Consider the following 19,881-nt stretch of genomic DNA (forward strand, 5'->3'; position numbering starts at 1 on the left):
CTTATACTACTTGCGAACGTGTATACTTGCGTGAATATTAGCGCGTGTTTTCGCCCTAACAAGTTTTTGGTGCCGCTGCCGGGGACTCGATGTTAATTCTTAGTTTATGTGCTTGTCATCAGTGGTCGTTAAATTTCAGTGACTCAGACTCGTTTACTCTCACGGTTTATTCATTTGTGTTTCAGGTACTCAGTACAATGGGAGATCCAGCAGCACGAACGAAAGCCTTGATGGATTTTTCTCAACCCAAGATCAATGACATTCAATATAGCATTATCAGGCCAGCTATCACAGCTAATACCTTTGAGATCAATCCTGGCATAATTCAATGGGTGCAGAATTCAATCCAGTTTGGGGGTTCTCCAACGGAAGATCCCAATATGCACATTAGGGATTTCATTAAGATCTGCGACACCTTCAAGTTCAATGGTGTTTCTAAAGATGCTATAAAGCTGAGGCTTTTCCCATTCTCTCTGAGGGATAAAGCTAAGTGTTGTTTACATTCTCTACCAGCTGGTTCAATTACTACTTGGGAAGATCTTGCTCAAAAGTTTCTTACTAAATTCTTCCCTATGGAGAAGACGGCTGCACTCAGGAATGCTCTCACTCAATTTGCGCAGCAATCGGGAGAATCTTTATATGAAGCTTGGGAGAGCTACAAGGAGATGCTTAGGAAGTGTCATCATCATGGCATGCTTGATTGGATGATCATCAACTGCTTCTATAACGGGATGGGAGCACGGTCCAGACCCATGCTCGATGCAGTAGCATGCGGAGCATTATTGGGAAAAGAGCTATGAGGAAGCTTATGATCTAATTGAACTGATAGCTGCTAATGAATATCAGTATCCAACCCAGAGATGTCCACAGGGCAAGGTAGCAGGAGTTCTTGAAGTGGATACAGCTATAGCTATCACTACTCAACTAAAGGCGTTGTCTATGAAGATCGATTCTCTGGCTAACTATGGTGTTAAGCAGATAATTAGTGTTTGTGAGCTGTGTGCAGGTCCGCATGTGACGGAGCAATGCGCTATATCTAGTGACTCAGCTCAGTTTGTGAGCAACTTTCAGAGATCACAGCAACCAGTTCCAGACACCTATCATCCTGACAACTGGAATCATCCTAACTTCAGCTGGAGCAACAATCAGAATACGATGCAACAGTCGTTCTAGCAGTTTAGAAATAAGCTATTCAACCCTCCTGGTTTTTAGCAACAAATTACAACAAAACAACAAACTCTTGGTGCATGTCTATCTTCGAATGAAAAATCTAAAATGGAGGAGTTGCGGCTTATGTGCAAAAACCAAGCTCTTATATGCCAAAGCCAGCCTGTCTCTATTAAGACTCTGGAGAACCAAATAGGGCAAATTGCTAATTCCTTATTGAATCGACCACCGAGAACGCTTCCTAGTGATACAGAAACAAATCCAGGAAAGAGGGAAGTTGAAGAACAGGTGAACGCCATCACCTTAAGGTCTGGAAAGGTAGCAAGCCCCCAAATTCAGCAAGACGAAGAGCCTGAAAAATCTCAAGTTTCAGAAAATGCAGTTGTGGCTGAAGAAGAAGTGCAGAAGGAAGAAGAGGTGGAACCAAGGAAGACTACTGTGGAATACAATCCTCCTGAGGGTAATACAGGGGAGAAACAGATCTATCATCCACCTCATTTTCCTAAGAGGCTGCAGAAGAAAAAGCTGGATAAGCAGTTTGAGAAGTTTTTGGAGATGTTCAAGAAACTTCATATCAACATACCTTTCGCTGAAACTCTTGAACAGATGCCTAGCTATGCGAGGTTTATGAAAGGTATTCTCTCTCGGAAAGTGAAGCTCGATGACTTAGAGACCGTTGCTCTCACGGAGGAATGCAGTGCTGTGCTGTAACAGAAGTTGCCTCTGAAGCTTAAAGATCCTGGAAGCTTCACTATTCCTTGCACCATCAGAAACTTGTCGTTCGACAAGTGTTTATGTGATTTAGGAGCTAGCATCAATCCGATGCCCTTAACTATCTTCAAGAAGCTTGGTCTGCCTGATCTGAAACCAACATACATGTCATTGCAACTAGCTGACCGTTCCATCGCTTATCCATGAGGTATAGTGGAGGATGTCTTGGTCAAGGTGGATAAACTCATCTTCTCTGCTGACTTTGTAATTCTTGACTTTGAGGAGGATAAAAAGATTCCCATTATCTTGGGGAGACCATTCTTAGCTACAGGCCGAACTATGATCGATGTGCAAAAAGGAGAGCTTACGATGAAGGTTTATGATCAAAAGGTCAATTTTAATGTGTTCAAGGAAATAAAGTTACCCACGGCTAAAGAGGACTGCTTTAAATTAGAGTGGGTAGACTTTGTCGTAAATTCGAAACTTGAGCAATTGCCAAAGTCAGATACCTTAGAGAGATCCTTAATAGGGGAATCAGTTATTAAAGATGAAGAAGGAGCAGAGCACCTGCAGGTTTTGGATGCACTTCTATGGAAGAGGAAGTTAGATATGCCATTCGATTCTCTTGGATTAGCATAGCTGAAAATTTCTCAGGAGCGTTTTGAACCATTTATTCAAGAAGCTCCCACAGTTGAGCTCAACCGAAAGCCAGATCACTTGAGTTATTCATTCTTAGGTACACCCCATGATATGGGGTTGGGATATATTTTTGATGATGTAGAGAGTATCCGAACGAATCCTACAGTGCCTACAGAGGGTTCTTCTCATGCTCCACAGAAAGTTTATAGGTTTGGTCTTGGTGATGAGCAGTATAGGCGAGCGACTAGGCGTATGGAGGCCATGCACTACATTCACCATCGTTTTGCTGAAAATTTGACACACGCTTTCGGTACTGTTGTCCGAGACACTGGTGGCGAGGTTGATTGGCCACCTGATCCTCCACCTTACGAGGGTGACTCTTCCGCTAATTAGGTATGCCTGAAATCCTTATTATTACATTCAATGAGGACATTAAAAATTTTAAGTTTGGGGATTATAATGTAAGGATTAGTAGTGTGTGTCCATATAGATTCATATTGCATATTTTGTTGTAGTTCATTCATATTTTTGCATGATTGTTCATTTAGGACATATTTGTTTATTTTTATGTGATTTCATATAGTTGTATTTGCATGCATATTTAGCATGATCCCTTAAGATGAACTATGATATTTGATAAGTTGATGTTGATTTGAGTGTGGTGATGACGAATAGAGGGATGTTTAAGTCCTAATGAATTGATTTGCATGCCAGAAATAAATATTTTCACAAAGTCTTATAGGGTTGCTTTTGATCTAGATCATCATCATACTTATTTGTTGTTGAGATTTAATCACTTGGTTATATTTAGAATTTGTGATATTCTCGTAATGACGTAAAAATACTGATTTTTTTATCTGGAGAAAAACTTGGATTTCATTGCTAGTTGTTGTAAGGCTAGGCGTCAAATGGCTAGTAGTCGGCTCATATTTTTATGAGTAGTCTAGGGTTGAATGAGATGGAGTGAAACGCACTCATTCAGAAAAGAAAAAAAAAGAAAAAAAGAAAAAAAAGTATATGTTTATGCATAATTGATCAAGAGTGAGCTCTTAAATACTCGAGTTATTAAGTTCTAGGGGACTTTGTGCCTAGTGACCTAAGGTTTTTATAGTCTGGGATCCGCTAACCTAACGCTCGCTACATGGGTATTATTGCATAAGTCTTTTGGGACCTCATTCATTACACGGTCAAATAAGCATCTTTGTTATGTGTTCAATAATATTGTGAATCCTTGTATAACTCTAGTAGAAATGAGGTGTTGTGAGTCATCATGTGTTTATTGTCTATTCTGTTTATAAACTTTTGATTGTTTCGATGATAGATAAATTATGGTTATTGATCTAGTATCGAGAGATATCCGTTAAGCATTCCACACACACACGTTTCTGGTTTGTGGGATTTATTCGAACTCTGTTTTGAGTCATTGCATTCTTAGAGGCATTGGCTTATTCATTTGGTTATGGTTATCCTAAGGGGATCGATTGGATTATCATTTAGTTGTATTCACGTAGTTGCATTCATGCATTAGGTTTGTTTTGTAGTTTTGAGTCTGTTTAAGCTTGAGGACAAACATCGATTCAAGTTTAGGGGTGTGATAAGTGGATTTTATATCCACTTGGAACGCTTTATTACAAGCTTAAATTGGTGTTTTGGACTCAAGTTGTTGGTATTTTGATGTGTTTTTGTGTTATTGCATTTCAGGTATCAATTATATGAAGAAATGAGCTTTTAAAGGAAATATGATAAAAAGGGATCATATTTGGGAGCCAAATCCATTGCCAAGTTGTAGAGAATCTCGTTAGCTTCGCGTGGGCAGTTGAATCGCCTAATTCTGACGAGTAGAACTCAAGTTATCGCCAAAACAAGATTCATCAGAATTTTTCCACACAGGCTGCAGGCGTCCCCGCCTGGGATATGGGGCGGCCGCTTGGGAGCTGAGGCGCCCGCCTGGAGAGTGGAGGCGGCCGCCTGAGGTGCGGCTGATTCGCTGATTTCGCTGAAAAACCCTATTCGAGTGGAATTTGACGATTTTAAGGGTCCAGGTCCACTAGGGGCGTATAGATACTTAATAAAATGGTTTTCATCATCCGGGAAGATTGAGATACCAAGAAGAAGACCTAGAAGCACAAAATAACTCCGAAAAAGAAGATCTTGTTTTCTACTTGTGATTCTTTGAATTAGTTGTAACTTTGGATGCTCGTTTTCATTCTTGTTGAACATAGATCTCGTTTATTCATACTTTAATTATTATTCAGTTTATTAAGACCTTGTTTATACCATGCTGTCATTGGAAGCCATGGTCACGATGAGTTCGATTATGAACTAATCGTTATCATGGGATTCTAGCGGATTTACTTATGGATTTCAATAGTTAATTGGTTTGATATCTTGGCGTGTGGTGATTGTATGATATCCTAGTATTGGTTGTGCTTATTTATCTTATGTGCGTAGCTAATATATAAGATAGCATGTTAATCTCTTGTGAAGCGACAGTGAATCTTGAGATTTAGAACTTGTCATGCTAGCATAGGTTCATGTATTGTATGCATGATTAGTGGATAACTCTAACCGTTTTACTTGCCCTATGTAATCAAGATAGATAACTTGTGCTTAAACCGTTATGTTGTCAATTTCTATAGACATAAAGGGTCTCAATATAATTGGTGCATATTCAGCTTCTATCTCTTTTGTGGATGTCTGGTAGAATGGTACTCGTGCAACGAAAGTTGGCGTTTACTAGTTTGGTGTTATCTGATTAGTGTCATCACCATTACATGCTAAGGTTAAGAACAATAAGGCTATTGAATGAAGTATTTAATTAGAGTTAGGATCCCATATTTGTCATATATAGTAATTCAACCTCAATTCTCTTAGTTAATGTTATTTAGTTTAATCTCTTAGTTTAATAAAAACCCAATTTGTTATTTGTCTTAGCATTGAGCGATAACCATACATTGTTGTATAGGTGCATAAATTGAACTTAACCTAAACCAATCTCTATGGGAACGAATCTGATTTATATCTTATACTACTTGCGAACGCGTATACTTGCGTGAATATTAGCGCGTGTTTTTGCCCTAAAAGTAAGTTGTAGAGGAGCATTGATGGAGTTCACATTCTTGATTTTGTGACTTGATCTTTTTATTTTTCCTTTCTGACAAGCATCACAGATTTCATCTTGAACAAAATCCAATGCAGACATTTCTCTCCCTAACTCTCTTCTTACTAGAGTGTTGATTGCCTTGAAATTTAAGTGAGAGAGCTTTTTGTGCCACATTCAGCATTGTTCATTTGATGCTTTGGTGTAGAGGAAACACACCTAGTCCTTGCTTGCTGAGTTCATGTCTGCAACAAATATGCTTCCTTTTTTTACTCCTTTGAGAGCAATTTCACCACTTTTTTATTTGTGATTGAACAATATTCTCTATCAAAATTTACTTTGAAACCTTTATCTGTGAATTGGCTGACACTTAAAAGATTAACCTCAAGTCCTCCAACCAGTGCTACATCTTGAATGACAATATTACCACAAATCAAATTGCCATATCCCATTGTGAATCCCTTGTTGTTGTCTCCAAAGGTCACCAAAGGGCCAGCCATCTCCTCAAACTATGATAACAAGGCTTTATCACCTGCCATGTGTCTGGAACAACCATTATCAATGACCCACATAAATTTATTCTTCTTGCCCTGCACATGATGAGTTTTAAGTGTTTTTAGTTACATAAGAAGTGTTGGAAATATTCTTCTTCTTTGCAGAGTTAGCAGGAGTAGAGCTTGAATTATCAAAAGAAGCTTGATTAGCATTCTCATTCTTGACCTCAAATCCAAGTTTAATTTCCTTTAGATATTTTCTTAATATATGATAGCTAGTCATGACCTTCATGTTGTAGAGAATGCAATCAAACTTGTCAGAGAAAAAATAAAGATCATCAGTTTGTGCTTCATTATACTTGCATGCCATATGCTTGGGCTCACTAACATTCTTTTTACAAAGATGAGTTAGATGATTTGTTGAGCCATATTTTTGACAGGGTTTTCTAGGGGTATCTGCAACATAAGCATAATTGTTGCTTTTGTTAACTCCAATCTTTTCATTCCTATTTTTCTTTTTCTTCTTTGTGCCTTCACTTTTTACTTTATTTTTTAGGAGTCTTGGGGATAGGACTAGTCTCCGGCTTCTTTTCATTTTTAGTGTTGATAGTTGAATTAACACTTTTATTGCTCTCATCCTCATCTGTAATTTCTTACTTAATGATAAGCTCTTATTCACTAAAGTCCACCTCACAGGTTTTGAACAAAGACACATTCACTTTCTGTAGCAGCTTAGGAACTTTCTTGTTCAGACTTTCTTTTCCGTTATCGGTTTGATTTTTCTTTACTGGTGGATTAGCCTTATATTTTAGTCCAATTGCCACATTAGCACAAGGTTTATTCTTTTCATGATATTGTCCAACTAATTCAGATGCATTCTTACGTGACTTAAGTTTAAGTTCATTTTTCTCAATCTTTTCTCTTAGATTAGAACTGTCTCTATCTCCTCTACACATTTTAGCGTGTTCTTTAAATATTCAATTTCTTGCCTAACAGAGTCTCGGCTCATAAGCTACAATTATAGCTCTTGTTTCTCTATTTCTAGTTTCTCATCACTTTAGACAATCTGTTCATTTCTTCAGTGGCAGTCATCATAGTTGTGTGAATGTGAAACATTTTCATGATCATATTTTCAACAATTTATTTATATTGAGAGACATTCAAATCAATAGTGGTTAAAATGGGTACCTCATATTTTGATGTAGATGACTCTCCTTCCTATAAGGCCATAAGAGCATAAATTATGTATTTATCAATTTCATCTTTATCATCTATCATCCCAACTTTTTCCTTCAATAATATAAGCTTTTTCTAGTTACTTTTTCAGAAGAGCCTCATAATTAGCTTCAAGCTCCAAGTATGCCATGTCTTTCTTCAACTTATTTGGCTTTCTGCATTCTGTGGAAAAGTGGTCAAGTTCATTATAATTATATCATCTAATTTTAGACCTGTCCACATATCCTGATTTGTAGCCACTCTTGCCAGTTGTGTTTGAGTTCTTCATCTGAGATTTTCCTTTCCAGTCATTGTGGTAGGAGGATTGACCTTTACCCTTAAAATACATGGGCTTCTTGAATGTTTGAGAACATTCTTTCCAGGTAGGCCATGAATTGATCCATTTCATCCAACTCATCAAGAGTGTAGAATTCTTCCTCTTCAACTTCCCGAATGACTTATTTTTGAGGTTCCTTGAATTTGAGATTCAGTTTCATTTTCAATCATCTTTTGGTCACTTGTTATCAAGGCACTTGACACATCAACCACATGTTCTTGATTTAGCTTCAATGACTTTCTCTGCAATATCTCAAGTTCATAGGTTTTTAGAACTCCATATAAAACCTCCAAGATTATTCAGCCTAGATATCTTCCTTTCCCTATTGCCGAATTTTCTGTTCTAAGTGGTCAGGAAGAGTGAGTAAAAACTTTAAGTTGACCTCCTCATCATCATAGAACTTGTCATTCAACTGCAAGTTATTTATCAGCTTATTGAATCTTTCAAATACTTCAGTAATGCCTTCTTTTGCTTTAGCCATAAAACCCTCATATTGTGAGATCAAGATTCTTCTTTGGTTTGATCTTACTTCTTCAACACATTCACACAAGATCTCTATCTTTTTACAAATTTTCTTGGATGACTCGCAGTTACTAATGTTGTTACATGACATTATCAAGAGACTCAATCAAAATGAGTTGCAAGGCACTGTCAAGTGAGACCTTCTCCTTCTCTGGATCAGTGTAAGTAAATGGATCGTTTGGAGCAAAATGAGCTAGAATAATAACATCATCTTAAGTTGCTTTAGGTACCCTCACCATAGGAATGAAAGGTTCATGCTTGAGAATCTCAAGGTATAGTGGATGAGCCATCCTGATGAACAACATCATCATCTTCTTTCACAGAGTGTAGTTTCCTTTGTCAAAAGATAGGTATCTTGATACTACTAAGTTTTTGTGCACTCATACTTCCAAAATCTAATCAGTTTGCTTTCAGATTTTGCCCTAATACCACTTGTTAAGTATGAAATGGACACAGAGGGGGGGGGTTGAATGTGTATTTCTTGATTTTTACTTAAAAACTTTTTAAATTATTTTCAAGAAAATTAAGTTAAGTGTTTAGACTTCCTTGAACTTAACAACTTAAAGTATTTTCCAGTGATAATTAACTAACTATAAGAGAACGGAGAAATAATTATCAAAACTCACTTGATCTTGTATAAAAATCAAATAGGCTGTGCTACAAATCCGAGTTCTTGAATATTAAAGAACTCATCTCCTTCTTAAGAGAATACAAGAAAATCTAGATTATTTAGTTACAACTGGAATAAAAGACTCGTGACATGCTTTATAGAATAGTATGCACATTTTACATATATTGCACTAAAAATATACTAACATATTTCCTAAAGCTATTTTCTCTATTTCTATTTCAAGTGCCGCATATTTGCATACAATCTTCCAATTCTGTTACATTCCTTTTTCCAGTTCATCTTAACCCTTGATCTTGCACTTCTCAAACTGTATTTATAGACTTTCCATTTTAATGATAAAATAGTTTGTTGCTTGTAAATCTGAAATCTTCCTGGTAGATGCATTTTGTAAATGAAGTTGTTATCGAGATCTTCTAAGTACAAAAAGTCTTGTCGATATCTCCACTTCTCTACATGTATTTGATCGGTCGATATCTCTACTTTTCTACATGTATTTGACTTGTCGACATCCCCATATCTCTACATGTGCTTTGAGTTGTCGAAATCTTCATATATCTACATATATTATGACTTGTCGATATATCCACTTCTCTATATGTCTTTTGACTTGTCGATATCTCCACTTTTCTATATGCACTTTTTTTTATCGTAGGTAACCTGCAGCCGCTACCCTTTGGGTGCGCACTGGGTAAATCCTACGGGCTCACGTAATAGCCTACAAACCACGTGAACCAAGGTAAACCGCATTTAAGCGACATGCTCTGACTCAAGAGGCATAATCATAATTTCTCCTCCCGTGGGATTCGAACCTGTGACCAAGAGGATAGTTATTCTCTTTTTAACCAACTGAGCCAACCCTTGCGGGCTCTTTCCTATATGTACTTGACTTCTCTATAAACAAAGTGACTTCTCTAAAGTGAGATTTGTATGTTGTAATTTTTAATGGCAAAACGGTGTGCCACTTTTATCAGTTTAACTTAATGATAAGTAAGTTTTTGCATGCAGTCCATTTTACCGAGGTAAATTTGTCAGCCTTTTGCATGAATTTGGAATTTATGTGCTCGTTTTGGAAATTTTAAAATAACTTATGATTTTAGTTGAATAAGTGACTTATAAGTGGCAAGTAGATGAATATTTATAAGTTATATAAGTATTTGGATAATTTTACTTATTAGTCAGATTTTTTTCTCCTTAAATGAACTAAAATAATTTTTTTTAAATATAATTTTCTTAATTCGTTTTAAATTATATTAACATTTTAAAATATATTTTTTAAAATTAAAGTTAATAAAAACCGAAAAATCAAAATAAGTTGAAAAAAAATTTGTCCTTACTAACATTCAACTTATCATCTTATAAGTTATAAATTCGACTTATAAATTAGGTCGACAAACATTTCTCGATAAGCTGTTACGGTTTTATAAGTTAGAAACCGACTTATAAACCCGTGGCGACTTATATTATATGCAGTGGTATGGGTTTCATTTGTGCTTGTAGAACTTAATTTCTGAATTCGATTTACGTAATTGATTTTTCAAGTTTGATGTTGATAGTTGTTTGATTTCATAATGCCTTACATTATTAGACTAATAACCAAATTTCTGTATATTTTTGTAGTAATTAAATTTAAGATAATTAATTTAATGATATCTTTCATATCTAAACTTAATTGATCATCCTTGTACTACGTTATCTGCCTCTTTTGCGTTAATATAAATTCAAAAATAAAAACACGTCAGATGTCCACTCTGAAAATTGTTGGGATCTCTTTCGAGATATGTTGTAGTATTCATATAAATTTGTTTAGTTCAAAAATTTATGTGATTGTGACATAATATGAGAGACATTATTTATAAAAATTAAATTATAATTATGCGTGTATATATATATATGAGGAAAGTTATATGAAGACCACGTTTTCATCGGAGACTACGAAGACCACATATGTTCTGTAATTAAAATACTATAAATATATTATTTTGTGAAATATGTTTTACGATTATCACTAATTCATTAAAATTATTGAAGATCATTTAAGTTTAATAAGTAGAATGTGTATGTTCTGCAAGCTGAACAAATGTTCTGCAAACTTAACATGTTTTGCAGAATAAAATATTTTTGTAATATTTTACATGCAGTACATATATCATAATCAAGATTTTGAATAAAATAAGGATCTTTGTAGAGCATGATTCGCAAAATAATATGTTTTGCAATGTTTTTATGCAATATTTAACTTGCAGAAAATAAGTGGTCCCCAAGATTTACAAAAAAAGTGGTATCCATAAAATTTAACCCTATATATATATATATCGCGCTCAACTAAAAGCTTCTCTTAAAATGATAACCGTAAGAAACGATAATTTCCGTAGTTGTAATTGATAATTTTTTGAAAAGTTGGAAATTCGGTAAAATGGTGATTTGTGCCAACCAAAATTTCAAAATTTATAAACTCACCGATTTTAACTACGAAAATTATCCGTTCTCAAAATTCTTATTTTAACTTAACAGTGTTCTAGTACAAAGTCTAACCATTATATTATACTAAAAAAAAATTGCATGCATGCTCTCGTGCAGGTTGACACTAATTCATCAACAACGGTGGATCCTCTGTTTGAACGGAAAAATTATCAAGGTTAAAAAATAATTTAAATCATCAAAAAGGATGATAGATAGTGTTAGAATACTTGGATGCATATATTGTTAGAATAATATAAGATCCTGGAAATGACCATTCTCTAACACCTTGAGGTTTTAGAGTAACTGGTTCCTTGACATATATCTAATTGGACTTCGCCCCATATTTTCATGAAATTGTCATGCATTCCGGAAGCAAATGATGTATGGTTTGGATTATTTAAATGTTAAATGATCAGTTCGTCATGGTAAATTTGGTACTGCACAGGCAAGTGACGGTAAACAATGATTTAAATGATCATAATTTGTAATATGTTCGTGGACGAGTATTATACCTTGGATATCCATATGTTTGTAGTTGTGATTAATATTTTAATGACATCTTAGAGACATTAAGTAAATTGGTCAGTCATGGTAGAAGTTGCATTTGGATATATGAATAGTATGGGCTACTAATCTCCAGTATTGTGTTAGAGTTGCGATACTTGGTTGTTTCGTAATTAAAAAATGTTGAGTTTTGGGAATTCTTTACCCGAAGCAACTACCTAAATATATACATTACATCTAAGCTTAGTAAGTGCTCAAGTGTTGGCTGCAATGCAAGCCAACAAAACTTTTAATATTTTCTTTTTAACATAGTAGATAATACTATATATAAATCATATGTAAATAAGTACATTATATATCTATATATTAACACAATAATAGAATTATTTATTGATAAATATATTCATTTCTGTTTCCGATACTAAACTTCTCATATATTTCCATATTTTTGGCATTTCTTTTACCAAAAATCAAATTGTTGTATATCAAACTGATAGTTGAATTCCTCACAAAAAAGGAAAAAAAAAATTGATAGTTTAGTTAATTTGTCATGATTTAATTAGCAAAAGAAATTTTTTGTCATGATTTAGAAAAAAGTTGAAACTACAATATGAATATGAGTATGTAAGTACTTTGAGACTTTGAAAATCACAAAATCATTATTGATTCACATAATTCTCAAGATGAGTCCCCACTATCTCAGCACCCTAGTTGTGTTGTAATTCCTCACTACATTTTCTTCTTATAATATCTGTCTGAATAGAATACCCGGTTTTAAATTTAATATTTGAACGAACTTATTAACCAAAATCAGCTTCTAACAACTAGCATTTCAGAAAGACTTTCCTCATGCCATCCTTCGCTTCTTATTAAAGACTTGCATTCCTGTTTATTCATCAAATTTATAGAGATATTTAAGTGGTGCGCCAATTTAATTTATAGGTGATTTCCATCCACCTCGTTACATTACATGATACGGATGAAGATTTTCCCTGTCAAATTGCATTCCGCACCAAGTTTATGGATTTGACTTAAAATCCGCATCTGGCTAATGGTTACAGATTACCTGTTGGTTTAATGATTCTTCTTGATATATTTAGTCCTAAATACTGTACATTTTCATTGCTTAAAATTCTAAATAGGTCATCTCTCATGTATAATACATATGATGATGATAACAATCCCCCAAGTAAAACCTGTGAGCTCTCCAACTCATATTAGGGAACACTTTCTGGAAAAACAATTAGGGTAGCTAGCATGAGTATATTCTTCAAACTCAATGCTCTTTTATGCCTAACATATTATCTATAGAACTTTTCAGATATATTTACAGATATAAATTTCAACTTTCAGTATTATGTAGAGAGCCACAATTATAGCTCTCCCAGAGATTATATTACCAACAATTTCTTGTATTAATGCTGTTGTTCATATATAGTTTGAAGAAGAAGAAAGACAGCACATGTGAAGTTCATAAACTATATACAAGAGAGACGAAGACTATGGAGATAATGACATTACATGTATGGGAAGGAACTTCCCCTTGGTAGTGTAATGCATGAACTTATGCAGAAGCAACTGCCTCTTGCTCTTCAACCCCGTTTGTTGGGAGCAGAGTGCAGACCAGGTTACGGTCACCATACACATTGTCCACGCGTCCTGAGGTGACATTGTACAATTTATCATCGTTAATCACACAGTGACACAATTATTTCACACGCAGTTAAAAGAAATGATGAAAATGAATGAATTTGAGTTTAAATAAAAACATTTCACTCTAAAAGAAAATGGAAAATATGTTATTTTAAAGCGAAAAACACACCAGTGGTTGGCCAGAACTTGGTGGATCGAAGCCAGGAAGCGGGGAAGGCTGCATATTCTCGAGAATATGGTTTTGTCCATTTGTCTGCCATGAGTAGTGATGGTGGGTGAGGAGCTCCCTGCATTTATTTCTCAGTTAGTCTTTTAAACAGTATAAAACTTGGATAAAAGAGTTGAACAAGCATAAGTATGCAACCAAGTACAACTGCAGTTTCATATGAATAAAAATAAAACTGCCTCTCACCTTAAGAACATTGTTGTTGGCATCAACATTTCCTTTCTCTATCTGTGAAATTTCTTCTCTGATGGAGATAAGGGCGTCACAAAACCTGTCCATCTCCGCCTGCAAGGGAATATATATAAACACCACATATGATCAAAATATGGGACTAAATTTTTATTAATTCATGAACTTTTAGAAAGAATTAACTATGTGAATATACCTTGCTTTCACTTTCCGTAGGTTCAATCATAAGTGTTCCTGGAACGGGCCATGACATTGTTGGTCCGTGGAAACCGTAGTCCATGAGACGTTTGGCAACATCTTCAGGCTCTATACCAGCAGTATTCTGAAAAAAATATTAGTTTCGAAATTTAGTTAGAACACTTAGAAAAACATTAGACATTTAGGGATAAAAAAATTCAAGGATGGCAATAGATATAATACTTTGAATCCCCTCAAATCAACGATAAATTCATGGGCAACTGTTCCATTGACACCACGGAAAAGAACAGGGAAGTGATCCTGTCGAGAGCAAACATAAAATATCAATAAAAGATTAAAAGGCAAACAAAACGAAAAATTGGCTACTATAATTGAATGCAAAACATAGTGAAGTAGAGACCTCTAAACGTTTTGCCATGTAGTTTGCATTTAAGATAGCAATTTTTGAAGCATCGGTTAGCCCTCCAGATCCCATCATAGCAATGTATGTGTATGATATTGGCAATATAAGAGCAGAACCCCAAGGCGCTGCAGCAATGGTACCGAGAGGTTGTGCCTCATTTGGAGCTGGTATACCTCCAGTAGAGATCTTGATTGACAAATGGAGAGATCTCAGAACAAGACAGTAAACTTTAAAAACATATCTCATGAATCAGAACAATGAATTTTTATTATAGATAATCATAATTCAGAACTTCTTAATACATACTATATTCTCATATATACTGTATAGAAATAGCAAATTTATGGACTAGATAATCTCGGTACGTGTTTACTCATGGTATGTTTGTCTAATTGTCATTGTCAACATATGTACTAGGAATATTATTGACGACTTCAGGAAAAAGCCTACTATAGCTTAAACATTTAACCAATTTATATCGCAATAGAAACTTTAATTTTACACAAACAGGATATAACATTATTACATATATGCACAATAATTAGAATTGACACTATTGACTTATGGCATACCACAGGGTGTGATGGAAGATAAGGTGCCAAGTGCTTTTTAACACCGATTGGCCCCATGCCAGGACCACCTCCACCATGCGGAATGCAGAATGTCTTGTGGAGATTCAGATGACAAACATCAGCACCGATCCAGCCTGGACTTGTCAGACCAACCTATAAGCAGAGGAAAAAGTTGTGACATCTGGGCATGTTTTAAGGAATATGTATTAACAATAATTAGACTTCCAACAGCTTTCCTAGTATCACTGCACAATAGAATGATTGCATCTTTGGTTCAAATATTTGTTCTCCTTTTCTGTGGTCAATCTCTGAAATATTTACTTCATTGACCAACTTTAGGTTACTAATTTTCTTTAAACAATAGACACAAGTTATAGCTTAATTTTCATAATCATTTTCAGGATATAACCAAAAATTTCTGTCAAGACAACGTTTTGACAAATAACTAACAGTTATATTGTGTGACATGGTTGAACTAATATCAAGGAGTCAGATCAGAAAAGCACTGGCAGATACTAATTTTCTCAAAGCTGAAGAGATAAAAACCTGAGCATTCATGTTAGCTCCATCCATGTAAACTTGACCACCATTGTCATGGATGATCTTGCATATTTCATCAATACCTTCCTCATAGACTCCGTGAGTAGAAGGATATGTAACCTGTAAATTAACGCAAAATCATTGCAAGTACTCAGTACTGCAGTGTTCATTGAACAATTTAACAATTTGTCAAACAAATAACTCGTACCATAAGAGCAGAAAGATTTTGTTTGTTTGCTTCAGCAGCCTTTTTCAACTCTTCAATGTTGATGTTTCCTTTAGCATCAGTTCCAATAGTAACAATTTTCATTCCACACATGGCAGCACTAGCAGGATTTGTTCCATGTGCAGAGACTGGAATAATACATACATTACGATGGTGGTCTCCTCTTGCCTACATTTAACAAGAGGATAGATTGTGAATAAATTGGTGGGTAATCAGTTTACATGTCAAAGGAATATAATTGGGAAAGCAAACCAGTTTTGTGCAATACAAGTACTGACGGACAACACTAGAGAGAGGCATAGCGTAAGAGCAAGAATATCATTTCACATTAAGTTATGAAGTTCAAAACAGCTATGTCATGTCGCCTGGAACCCTCTATGTCCACTGAAGGCGGGTCTTAAAGGATGTTCAAAGCAGCTATTATTACATATATGTGCTCATATTAATTATGAAGAAAAAAATCTCTAATTATTTTTACATAACAAATAGGAAATATGACCAGAAATCTTTACGAATCTTTCATGTGTATCATACTATGTCGACAGTAATCACCGTCCTCTATAAAAAATGAATCGAATCATCTGCAGTCATTCCTATTTTTCACTTATTTCCAATTTATGCTACTAAAACAGAATCATGGCTCTATCGCTGTCTAGAAAGCAAGGAAACAGATTCATGAAACCCAACACTAAAACGTTTTGCATGAAAGATTGGAATACCATATGATATGCACGAATGACCATCAGCCCAGCATACTCGCCAGCAGCACCAGCATTTGGTTGTAGAGAGAAAGAATCAAAACCAGTAATGGAACATAAGAGGTCACCCAAATTGTCAAACATCTCCTGTACAAACAAAGTGCGTAACTTTATAAGCATAAATCATCACCAATCCCAACATGTAATTAGTTACAAATTACAATGGCAAAGATATGAAGTTATACAGGAAAATCATTTTAATTACCTGATAGCCAGCTGCTTGTTCAACAGGTGCAAAAGGGTGCATATCTGTAAAGCTAGGCCATGTAACAGGCATCATTTCTGTTGTTGCATTCAATTTCATTGTACAGGATCCTAGGGGAATCATGCTGTGGCACAACGAGAGATCCTTTGACTGCAACTTATGAATGTATCGGAGAAGCTCGTGCTCGGTATGGCACCTAAAAAAAGAGCACATCAGAATTGTTCTTCTATGATATAATTAATACAGAAAATGGAAAAGATAGAATCATACGAGTTAAAGATTGGGTGCGTTAGATAAGGTGTCTCCCTTACGAGTCCGGATGGGATAGCATCCTGAACTTCTGGTGCTAGAGATGCAGCAGAGAATGGAACCTGACACATAACAAGGAAATTCGTCTTTCTCATGTGAGTGGAATGAGTAAATTAAAAACCACCAAGTATGCAAAGCTTTTAAAGATCAGCATGTCTCACAGATTTCCCGCCTGCGAAAACTTTGAATAGTTTATCAACATCCTCTAAGGTTGTGGTTTCATCAAAAGAAGCTGTAACCTGAAAAACAAACAAGTGTTAAATCTTTCCATCAAAAATTTATGATTAAAACAAAAATTAGATATTTAAAAGTGACACTTACGGTATTCTTATCAACAATCCGAAGATTCATCTCACTCTTGTAAGCAGCTTCAGCAATTGCTTTTGAATCAGCACACTTAATCTTCACAGTGTCAAAAAAGGGGAGTTCCTGGACTTCCACAGTCCCCAATTTCTTAAGTCCAGCAGCCAGTGTCCCAGCAAGACCATGGACTCGTTGGGCAATGATTTTAAGGCCTTCAGGTCCGTGGTAAACAGCATACATAGCAGCCATGTTGGCAAGCAGTGCCTACATAAGAGGGTTTTATTGAAAATACTAATCAATTTACTTCATCAAGTTGAAGTACAGTAGTCCATACCTGAGCAGTGCAAATGTTGCTTGTAGCCTTGTCTCTTCGAATGTGTTGTTCCCTAGTCTGCATTGCCATACGTAACGCAGGCTTTCCGGAAGAATCAACACTGACACCAATAATTCTTCCGGGCATCATCCTCTTGTAGTCCTGTGATGTCGCCAGGAAAGCTGCATGAGGACCTCCATAACCCATCGGCACACCAAACCTCTGAGCAGAACCAACAACAATATCAGCACCAAATTCACCCGGAGGCTTTAACAACGTCAACGCCAACAAATCACTCGCCATAACAACCTTCACACCTTTCGCATGTGCATTCTTAACAAACTCCCCATAATCCAAAACCTCACCTTCAGTCCCCGGATACTGAACCAAAACCCCACAAACATCCCCCGAAGAGTAATCAAAGTCCTTAAGATCCGCCACAACAACCTTCAAATCAAATCCATCCGCTCTCGTCTTACAAACATCAATAGTCTGGGGGTGACAATTACTCGCAATAATAAACGTCTTCTTCTTCCCCTTCAAAATATTATTACACATAGCCATTGCCTCAGCAGCAGCAGTCCCTTCATCCAACAACGAAGCATTCGACATAGGCAAGCCTGTCAAATCCGTAACAACAGTCTGATAATTCAACAAGGACTCAAGACGTCCCTGCGAAATCTCAGCCTGATACGGAGTATACTGAGTATACCAACCAGGATTCTCCATAATATTCCTCAAAATAACAGGAGGAACAGCAGTATTATAATACCCCATCCCAATAAAACTCTTAAAAACCTTATTTTTAGCAGCCAACATTTTCATATGATCAATCATTTGAGACTCGGTTAAGCCCTCATCAAATTTATTAAACTTCATAGCATCAAGTCTAATACTTTTAGGCACAGTAGCATCAATTAAACTATCAAGACTCTTAAACCCACAAAACTCGGCCATTTTAGATTGATCATCAGGAGTAGCAGAGTTATGTCTACGTGGGAAAGTATCACTAGGCCTTAAAGATTCAACATTTATGGATCTTGATAAAGACCCATTAAAATTGGCAATAGATTTAGCAAGATTGACATTAAAATTGTAAGGAGACAATGAAGAAACATGCCTTGAAGGTGTATATAGCATCAACTCATTAGGCCTTTGTTGTTTAGACTCTGAGATTAAGCGCCTCAGAATGGCACGCCCAGCTAGTTTTCTTGCACGGTTCATTTTCAAGAATGGATTATTTTCAAGAAAATGGAGAAACCCAAGATGGGAGATTTAATGGGTGGTTTTAAAATCTCATGAGGAGGGAGAGTGTGTGAGAAATGGTGGGTTGCTGATGAAAATTGCATTATCTTTATATTTATAGGGACAGATTTGTTTGTGTAATTTTTAAGTGAGGATGAGAAAATTATGAAATTGTTTTTATTATTCAGATATTGTGGATTCAATTTCAGGCTCTGGTTATGGCGGGTGGTAAAGGGAAGAGGGCGCAGGTTAACAGATACTGCGCACCAACCCTCCTAGATTTGACACTGTTTTGCTCACGTGGCAATATTCTGGTCTCGCATAATTCACAACTCACTATATTCAGCGTTAAGTAGAGCCCTGTTATAAATCGGATTTCAAAAAATAGATCGGCGGGCAAATACTTTTTAAGAATTAATCTGGGATTTTTTTAAAAATCGGGAATTTTTAGAACAGTGAGTAGAGCTAGTAATTCGTTCTCTTTGTGTAGTATATTTTGATGTTTCGTATCATAAATGTCTTTCGACTAAATATCCAAATTAGTTTACCTCGAGAACGAATGCTGAGCATCCCGTCCTAAGGATGGAAAAAGTATTCTAAAACTTGGATTATTAATTTATAAGGACGAGTAATCGAGTAGTACTCGAGTAGTACTCGTATTTGGACATATTTTTAATTCAATTTCGATATATCCGATCATAACTCGAGTTTTATTTGATTCAGGTCAAACTCAGATTACTCAAAAAAATGATTTAAAAATAAATTATTTGAAAAAATGTGTAATAATCCAAAAAAAATCTCAAGTGAATACTAATTTTTAACAAAAAAATAGTAATTGTAAAAGTTCAGCTAAAGTTAAAAACTAAAGTAATAAATTATGTCATATATCATTTATAAAATATTATAAGTTAAAATCCATACTAAAATTAAAAGTTACAACTAGTTTAAAATTTTCGAGTTT

The 19,881-nt window shown here is 35.5% G+C and overlaps 1 protein-coding gene and 1 non-coding gene across 2 annotated transcripts; both read right to left on the bottom strand.

Annotated features, from left to right (window-relative positions):
- Positions 1 to 587: 587 nt before the first annotated feature.
- Positions 588 to 694, bottom strand: LOC141676011 (small nucleolar RNA R71). The gene has a single exon (XR_012556626.1). It is a non-coding gene; the product is annotated as a small nucleolar RNA R71 (small nucleolar RNA).
- Positions 695 to 13,127: 12,433 nt separating this feature from the next.
- On the bottom strand, positions 13,128 to 19,019 carry LOC141671378 (glycine dehydrogenase (decarboxylating), mitochondrial). The gene is made up of 15 exons (XM_074477603.1): positions 17,697 to 19,019; positions 17,381 to 17,626; positions 17,221 to 17,298; positions 17,021 to 17,121; positions 16,751 to 16,946; positions 16,507 to 16,632; positions 15,770 to 15,955; positions 15,568 to 15,681; positions 15,022 to 15,174; positions 14,447 to 14,635; positions 14,269 to 14,346; positions 14,045 to 14,170; positions 13,846 to 13,944; positions 13,603 to 13,720; positions 13,128 to 13,439 (listed from the first exon to the last, which is right to left on the bottom strand). The coding sequence occupies exons 1-15, from the start codon at positions 18,897 to 18,899 to the stop codon at positions 13,345 to 13,347; spliced, it is 3,108 nt and encodes a 1,035-aa protein (XP_074333704.1). The 5' UTR covers positions 18,900 to 19,019; the 3' UTR covers positions 13,128 to 13,344.
- Positions 19,020 to 19,881: the final 862 nt, after the last annotated feature.

Source organism: Apium graveolens, chromosome 7 (genome assembly GCF_009905375.1).
Source record: "Apium graveolens cultivar Ventura chromosome 7, ASM990537v1, whole genome shotgun sequence".
NCBI lineage: Eukaryota > Viridiplantae > Streptophyta > Magnoliopsida > Apiales > Apiaceae > Apium > Apium graveolens.